Raw genomic sequence first — 9,567 nt, forward strand, 5'->3', positions numbered from 1 at the left:
TGAAATCTACTGGCCAGCTCATTTGGTACAATTTTGTGATTCTAGAGTTTTGCTGTTTGTTTGAAGCTGTGAGCTAGTTGGATGCTGCTTCAGTAATAAAACTCTCCTTTCCTCTTGCTTTCCTGCTCCCTGCCTTCTTGGCTTGCCTGTCATGGCAGTAGTCTGGACAGGCAGTGAGAAAGCAGCTGTGCTGACCAACACCTCAGTGGAGATGCCTAGTGCTGGAGACAGATAGCTGCTTAGAGATTCACAGCAGCTACAGCGCTGCTAACCACCTGGCAAAAGCTCAGCCCGCCAAAGAAGGCCAATATAACAACATGCTTTGCAGGCCACTTAAAACTCTTTGTTTTCAGAAGTCCGTCAACAGGCACAGCCTGGGCTGTGAAAAAAAGGATAAATATACACTTATATCTTGGCATAGATTACATATTGACCATATTTATTAAAAGCACAGGTCTGAAAACTTTCTCATGCAGGTCTACAACAGAAATATATCAAAATGGAAGTTGTTTAACAGCACCCAGAAAAAAAAAACAACTTTTGTGAATAATTTGAGGATTGGATTCAAAGGAAGTTCAAAATCAAGTCCTAAGTGCTACTAATAGTTATGTAGATCCATCATTTATAGAATGCTAGAGGTAAAGTACCTATTGCCAGAAAGGTCAACCCATTTCAATGTACATCCACATTTAAAAAAAGCTTTACCTTGCCTTTGGCCACAACAATATATGTCATGCTACCTAAAGGAGAAGAAAGTAACTTTTTGACTCTTGTAAAATTATAGCCCTTCAAAAAGCTTTGCTGCTTGAATGTTGCCAAGTACATTCACATCAAACTAACTGACATGAACCTGGCAACATGTTTCGATTCACTGCCTGTTTTCTCTGAAAAATGTAGTTTTAAAACCCTTATTGTTATAAAAGCAAATTGGACCTTCTGTTTAAAGTAACATATGAGGCAGTGGGAGAGAGGCAATGGTCGTGACCTTTTTTCAACAATCTGCAGTTGCTCGTCTAAGAACCATACCACTTTATAAAAGGGATGAACCTCGGCTGTGCATCCTACTACCAAGTTTCTCAAAAGCTCTGAGTTCCTGCTTGATGTTCCTTCTACTGATTAGATGTACTGGAACCAGGAGCCAAGAGGGTTTGAGATTATAGTAACATTGTTCGTATATCCAAGCTGGAGTCAAGCCAGTGATTTATATGTAAAAACTTCACTGTCCTAATCCCCTGAGCCATACAGACTATCTCATATAATTTTTAATGGTAGCATTAATGATCATGTATTTTAGTACAAATAAGTTTGAGGCACACAGGAGATCATTAATAGTGGACTTGTAGAATACAGTGTACATGTCAATAAAATGTAACCATACATTTAGTGCAGAAGCCTGGTGTCAGATCATAGTCTCAACTGTTTAGAAAGATATAAGAATCCATGGTCAGAGAAGCAGAATCTTTTCATGTCTGTTTTTCAGTTGATTTTACTCTATAAATGAATGACTGGCAGTGGTGGTGGTATTTTTCACTTGGAGACTAAAGATGGTGAATTCTACTAAACCCTGACTCCCTCTACTTCTATAGCTGCTCCTACTTACATTTTCCATGTGTAAAGAGCAAATGTATTTTTCAGTCTAGGTGACTTATTTCACATTAAGGAATACAAGGTATTTTTCTCTACATACTTTTAAAATGTGAAGTCTCTATGAGAGAGAAATATTACAGTGACTAATTTTGTAATAGTCTCCACCTGAACTGAGAAACAAAATGTCAGCTGCCTCACAGCTGCCCCTGTACCAGGCAGGTAGACACCTCTGCATTTAAATATGTGGTATACAGAGAACATCTCCTTGATTACATAATTACATAACTCTCCTTCCTCCCTCATAATTCAGGACTTCCCACCATGTACACATCACCACTAAGGTAGAAATTGCCACACTGGCTCAGACCAGTGTTCTGTCTCATCCACTATCCTGTCCCCAGCAATGACCAGTTCCTACTACCTCATAGGAAGGTTAAAGAAATCCTGCAGTCGGCAGTTTTGTAGTTGCCTGCTTCAAGGCAAATTTCTTTCTGAGGGCCCTTATGGAACCATCACTCTGCCTTCAGACAATCTGTATTTTCATCTAATTTCCATGGGGTCTTCATTGGGATGCCAATAGGTACTTCTCACCTACAGATTTTTCAGGGAGCTATGCCCAGTAATGTGACTACCTCCTCTCATTCTAGAAAGGGTCTTTAGGAGGTCAGGTGGTTTAACACTCTCTTCAGTGGAAGTGAAAGCCAGGATGTAGTCCTCATTGTCAATGGGTGAGTAATGGACCAATGGTAGGCAGCGCTCTGTTGTTCTTTACGTGGGGTACGGTGTGTTGGTCACAATACTATAGTTATCTGGTCATGGCTGGATTTTACCCTAAAATCAGGTAAAACTCAGTGGTTGATTCTAAACTTTTGTTGTGAGGTTTTCAGTTCCTCTAATTCTGATTTTGGGAGCTTAGTAAAGCTTTTTCTGCAATTCAGACACACGGGGTTGGATCCTTAAGTTTTGCTTAGAGTTTCAATCAGGTCTACTTAGGAATAATGATTATAGGTTCTTTTTGGGCCACCACTAGAGAACAACATAATTAAACACATACGTAAGAGTGAATTCATTTATTAGAGGGAAATGGTATACATACACTTGAACCAGTACATTAGACCATAGAGTGGAAGTATTTCAGGTCAAATGGAGGCATTTAGAATCAGGCACCATATTCTGCTATATTTTGCTATAGCTGTTGAAAAATAGAAGCTCTTGTCTCTAGAAGCTACTCTTACTATTCATCTAGTGACATGAGCAAGGTGCCTCTGGTATTTTATGAGGTATTCATGTATGTAAATATTGTCCTTCAGTTACTTTTTAGGTAGAATGTGTTTTAGGTAGAATCTTTGGTTGGGAAATAATATTAAAGAATTAAAAGTAGTAGCAAATGATCATAAGTTTATATAGATGGATTATTTGCCCAGTGCCTCTGAATCATAAAATTAATATGTAAATTAAAATATTGCTTACTTTAATGCCTTGATATGACAGTTTTGTTGCCATTTGGTCAATTGAGGGTATATATAATGTATTAGCTGGACTATGTAAGGAAGTGCAAAACAGCTAACTGTCCTCCAGCTATCAATATCAGGTCATTAAAATATTTTCATATTGATTTTTCCTCTCTTATCTTGCTAACACTTCTTGGCATACTTTTATGATGAAAGTCAGCAGTTTTAGGAAAATTATGAATTCCTGACCGTATGTAGTCATCCCTTTCCCACCAAAACTGATTGTTTAAGTTCCATGGGTTCCAAGTAGAAACAAATCAAGGCAAACAGGGTTTGCTCTGGATCTGGATTACATTGAAGTTAGATTTTAGAGTGTGGGTTTGAGGGTGAATAAGGGATAATGCGTAAGCTTGGATCTGAGTGGCAAAATCGAATGTGATTTTTTTTTTTGCTGGGGGGAGGGGTTAAATGAGAGAGAACTTATTAGGTCTTGTGACGGGGCAAGGCCAGATGGCTATAGAAAAGTAGTGAGAGATAGATATATTAGCTCCAGGCTAAACAAATCCCTGGTACCAGGAAAAGTGAAATGGCAACTGCTCCAGGTCAATTAAGACATCTGGGGCCAATTAAAAACTTTCCAGAAGGCAGGGAGAACGCTAGGTTGATTGGGACACCTGAACCCAATCAGGGGCTGGCTGAAACTAGTTAAAAGCCTCCCAGTTAGTCAGATGGGTGTGCATGTCAGGAGCTGTGGGAGGATGGTGCGCTATTGGACAGACTGAGTAGTACACACCATATCAGGCACAAGGAAGGAGGCCCTGAGGTAAGGGTGAAGTGGAGCTTGAGGAAGTGAGGGCTGCTGTGGGGGAAGTAGCCCAGGGAATTGTACATGCCATGTTTCTAAAAGGTCAGCTACCATACCTGATCTATTAGGGTCCCTGGGCTGGAGCCCGGAGTAGAGGGTGGGCGCAGGCTTTCCCCCACCCCACCTTTGCCCCCTGATTAAACACCGAGACTGGGAGACAACAGAGACTGTGCAAGGAAGGATAAACTTCTCCTCACCCCCCTCGCTGGCTTATGATGAAAATGGCTCAGTAGACTGTGACCCTTGTCTCTAGAAAGAGCAGGATTATGTGGTGGGTCACAGTGAGCCTCTGAGGCTAGCAAAATCTGCCAGGAAACGCGGGACCCACAGAGGCAAGGACAGAGCTTTGTCAAAGTCTGTTCTCATGAGATTTCCAAAAATATTACCTACATTCTTTAAAATGCTCTTAAGATGCCAATCAAATCAGAATGAGAAAATAAGCTTCTTCCCCATTTGGATGTGACAATAACCAAAACCAAAGTGATGGGGTTAAACTTGGGCATTCTAATTCGTCTCTCTTCTCATATCTCTGAAATCTGAAGGTATTCAAATTCAGGTCTGTGTCTTTGGTTAATCTTGGTCTCCATCAGTCTGACTGAATTCTACTTAAGAGACTATAAAACAGCCTCAAAGAGGCTGCTCCTATAATAGGAGGAGTTTAAACTGTATTCACTCATGTTGATGTTAGTTGCTCTTCACCTAAGTGAAGTACATCAAAAGGAAAGAGAGTACACTTAACTTGCTAATAATAGAGCCATCTAATAATTTCTAATCTTAAAGTCAATACCAAAACTGTTTCACAATGTACTGTTTAGGCACCTAAGCTTTAAACCTAACAAATGACACATTGTTTTCAGATCATTGCTGTTCCTGTAATAAAAGCTGAAGACATTTACTCTACTGTAGATCAAAGTTGTCTCAAGAGTTATATTCAGTGACCTGCCAGATGAATTTGGCATTGTTCCTAAGTGGTTCTCCAATTAAACTGAATTAAAACTTGTTAAATAAAAGTGTGGATGACTGGTTTCATTTATAATCTGTGTATGTTATACAGTATGGATAAAGTGGGGGGTATCTCTATTGCTTATTACTGAAAGAGTAAAATGCATCCATAAGAGTATTTTATCATTGGATTTATTTACTATCATATTAATACACATAGTAGTACAAGAGTTCACTTTTATGTGGATAATTGTATACACTATGTGACGGAGCAAGGCCAGATGGCTATAGTAAAGTAATGGGAGACCGATACAGTAGCCACAGGCTAAACAAATCCCTGTTACCAGGATAAGCAAATGGCAGCTGATCCAGGTCAATTAAGACATCTGGGGCCAATTAAGATCTTTCCAGAAAGCAGGGAGGACACCTAGGTTGATTGGGACATCTGAAGCTGATCACGGGCTGGCTGAAACTAGTTAAAGGTTCCCAGTTAGTCAGGTGGGCATGCGTGTAGGAGGAAGTCGTGCTGTTGAAGAGACTGAGCAGTGCAAATCATGTCAGGCACAAGGAAGGAGGCTCTGAGGTAAGGGTGAAGTGGATCTTGAGGAAGTGGGGACTGCTGTGGGGAAGTGGCCCAGGAAATTGTATGCATCCTGTTTCTAAAAAGCCAGCTACCATAGCTGATACTATTAGGGCCCCTGGGCTGGAGTCCGGAGTAGAGGGTGGGCCCGGGCTCCCCACTTTGCCCCCCAATTAATCACTGAGACTGGGAGACAACAGAGACTGTGCAAGGGAGGGTAGCTTCTCCTCACCTCCCTTGCTGGCTTATGATGAAAATGGCTCTGTAGGCTGTGACCTTTGCCTCTAGAGAAAGAAGGGCTACGTGGAGGGTCACAGTGAGCCTCTGAGGCTAGTGAAATCCACCAGGAAACATGGGACCCACAGAGACAAGGACAGAGCTTTGTCACAACATGTACAAAGTACATTTGAGAAATGGAAATCAGATTTTGATAACGTGATAAACTAGCTTTTAAAAATCATCTTCTTATAAACATAACAAAAGTAATTATGTAAATATTGCATGTATATATAACACATAGGCATTATAATGATAATAACTTTGAAATATCTTATTCACATTGTCCTTTATACCTTGAAAGAGTCTCTGATAATCATTGATAGGTGGAATCATTAACAAATTTGAGTTTACTTCAAAGAACTAGCACTCCCATATAGTCTCTCCGACTACTAAGGTCACCTCCCCTTTGAGGAAGAGAACCGTGTAGCTCAAAAGCTTGCCTCTTTCATCGGTAGAAATTGGTCCAATAAAAGATATTGCTTCACCCACCTTGTCTCTCTGATTGTTTAGTTAATCAACAGTCTTGAGGTTCTTTTGGACTCCTTAGTGCTATTGGATGTCCAACTAGTTATGGTGGCAAAAAAAAGCCCATTTCTATCTTTGAGTGATACTCCCACATATTGCAGTGATGGGGATCAGATAGATTAATAGAAAATAGATGTTTGGACAAAATCATAAATATCCACTTTTGTCTCAGATTGAATATGGCAATGGACTGTAGCCACAGACTCTCTCAATATAACAAAGTATGCAGTTTTTTTCATTTGCAATTTATTTAGTCTAACATGAATTGTACACTATGTACACTGGCTTGGGATACAGAATTTGCAACAACTCCATTCATATTTAATGATGATTTGGAAGAAATGATTTGGAAGAAATCATCGCTGATAAAGTTTGCAGATGACACAAAGATTGGGGGTGTGGTAAATAATGAAGAGGACAGATTACTGATTCAGAGTGATCTGGATCTCTTGGTAAACTGAGCACAAGGAAACAATATGCATTTTCATATGGCTAAATTCAAATATATGAATAAAGAACATAGGCCATATTTGCAGGATGGGGGACTTTACTCTGGAAAGCAGTGAGTCTGAAATAAAAATTGGGAGTCATGGTAGATAATCAGCTGAACATTAGCTCCCAGTGTGAGGCCATGGCCAAAAGACCAAATGCAATCCTGGAATGCATAAACAGGGGAATCTTGAGCAGGAGTACAGGGGTTATATTATTTGGCACTGGTGGTAATACTGTTCAGGGCATGATCATCGACACAGAGGCACAGTGTCCCATCTTTCTGTTTAACAAACAGGATGCCCCCCATCCCAAGGGATTTGGAGGGACGAATGAAGCCCTTGACCAAATTCTTCTCCAGGTAATCCTATAGGGCCTTGAGCTCAGGTTCTGGTATGACTGCTGCTGGAATGCTATGTCCTGTTCTGGAGCCCACAATTCAAAAAGGATGTTGATAAACTGGAGAGAGTTCAGAGAAGGCCCAAAAGAATAATTAAAGGATTAGAAAGATGAGGTAGGTAAAGTAATATCTTCTAGGGAACCAAGCTCTGTTGGTGGAAGGTACAAACATTTGCACTACACTAAGTTTTCTTCAGGTCTGGGGAAAGAAATCAGAGCATCTGAGGCAAACAGAAGTTTGGACAGACAGTAAGCATAGGAGGTAACATGTTGTATAGGAGGTCGTTTGAAATGGAGTGAGCAGTAAGAGTTAGATAGCTATGCACAAGGGATTTGAAGTGGGCCATTAAGGATTTTTTTTTTTTTGGTATGTTAGGACTTACTTATGTTAAGTGATCTCCTCTTCAAGTGCAGGGCCAAAGGTCAGAATGCCATTTATAACTTGACAGTACAAGGAATGCAGAATATTTTTTAGATTGAGGGTCCCATACAATGTTCTGGTCCAAAGAGAGCAATGGTCCAAATTGCTGCTGTGGTCCAAGTGTTCAGTGATCCTCTTCATAGCCAGTTGGGAGAGGATTAGTATGAGGGTTGTGAAACAGAGTTTTGTTCCCATCTCCCCATGGGAAGGGCTTGGTCCTGATGCGGAGGTGAGCATAAGGAACAAATTCATATCTTTCATGTTCATGCTGCATCTTTAAGTAGCAGTTCAGCATGCATACACCAACACCAGGAAGAGCAACCACAAAAGACAGGATCTTCCATGTCCGACCTGCCCCAGCCTCCCTGTGAGCCGCTGCCGACATGATCTGTCCCAACGGGGCTGCAGGCTGGTGTGTGTTACAGACTGTCGTAATGAGCCATGATACCAGTGTCCCTATTAAATCCATGATCTTTAGTGGTTAGCACCATTATGAATTTATGTTCCCAGGCTCAACTTTTGAAGGTGTTGTGCAGGTTTCCTTTGAAGATGAATATTGAAAGATCAAACATGGAGTGATCACTTTGTGAAAAGTATTTACCCAATGGTGTGATGGTGTTTTAGTCTTTTATCATTTAACTCTGAGAGTTCATTTGAGGATACGAAAACATGCCTTATAATGATAGACTTAAGGAGCTCAATCTATTTAGTTTAACAAACAGAAGACTAAAGATGACTTGATTAGATTCTACAAGTATCTACATGGGGAACAAACATTTAGCAATGGGCTTCTCAATCTAGCAGAGAAAGGTATAACATGATTCTATGGCTGGAAGTTAAAGCTAAACAAATTCATACTGGATACAAGGTGTAAATTTTTAACAATGAGAGTAATTAACTATTGGATGCTTCATCACTTACAATATTTAAATCAAGATCAGGTGTCTTTCTAAAAGATTTGCTCTAGGAATTCTTTTGGGGAAGTTCTGTGACCTGTGTAATACAGATATTGAACTAGATGATCACAATGGCTCCTTCTGGCTTTGGCATCTATGAATATTTTACTAAAATACCTGATTTGAAATTTCTTTAGAAATCCTCATTACTTTATTCTCTTTGAGGGAATCAGGGTTTTTTTTATTCCAATACTTAAAATAGAGTTATTTCTGAAAGCTCTTTTTGTACATTGTGGCTCTAAAAGCTGGAACAATCTCTCTCTCTTAATGGAAATGCTGACTTAACACTTTACATTTTCAAAGTACTATGCAAATATTCATCAATTAATCTTATAACATCTCTGTGATTTTAATATATGAGGAAAACAGACAAAGACATCAAGGTCTAAGACAAAGATTTTCAAAAACTTAATGGGAGCTGCAAAGTGCTTAGCTCTTTTGAAAATCAGGGGACTTTTTAAGTGCTTAAATAAGGATCTGGTCTTTGGTGGCAGACTAATGCTGAGGAGTTCTTGACTCCTAGCCCTGAACTCAATTCACTAGTTTTAAACGTTTGAATGAAATTATTATATTATAAAATTGTTTAAAATATGTGCTGTATGCATAGGAATGTTACTATAATGTATCATTTCTTTTTGCCTTCCAGTATGATGTACTGTTCTTTGTCTGAAAAATATTTACTTTATTATTGGTGTAATATTGAAAAAGGATGATGGAGTGTTCTATAGCTATGTTGTTTGGTTCTGGAATTTACTTCTCAGGGCAGGTCTATATGGGCACGTGCAGGAAAATTAAGGCAAATCAACTAACGTGCAAGATCACTGTGCATAAATTAAAGCAGGTTAAGTTTTTAATTAAAAAAATGGAGTTTCTGCAAATGAAATTTTTCACAAAAATTGTTTGACAAAAGTATTCAGGTTTTCATACTAAAAAATACAAAATAGAGGGTTTTCTAAAAATAAATCTGCATTTTTTGGCAGAAAATTTGACAAAAGAGAATTTTCATTGTCATCAATTTTTCATGGAGGAGGGGAGAAATACCAACCAGCTCTATCTCTAGCTTTACTGGGAAA

General features: G+C 39.3%; 1 protein-coding gene across 1 annotated transcript; it reads right to left on the bottom strand.

The window, feature by feature from the left end:
- Positions 1-7,324: 7,324 nt before the first annotated feature.
- LOC125637152 (cytochrome c oxidase subunit 6A1, mitochondrial-like) lies at positions 7,325-7,938 on the bottom strand. Its single transcript, XM_048851321.2, has one exon. The coding sequence runs from the start codon at positions 7,921-7,923 to the stop codon at positions 7,663-7,665; it is 261 nt and encodes an 86-aa protein (XP_048707278.1). The 5' UTR covers positions 7,924-7,938; the 3' UTR covers positions 7,325-7,662.
- Positions 7,939-9,567: the final 1,629 nt, after the last annotated feature.

The sequence above is a fragment of the Caretta caretta genome, chromosome 5, assembly GCF_965140235.1.
Source record: "Caretta caretta isolate rCarCar2 chromosome 5, rCarCar1.hap1, whole genome shotgun sequence".
NCBI lineage: Eukaryota > Metazoa > Chordata > Testudines > Cheloniidae > Caretta > Caretta caretta.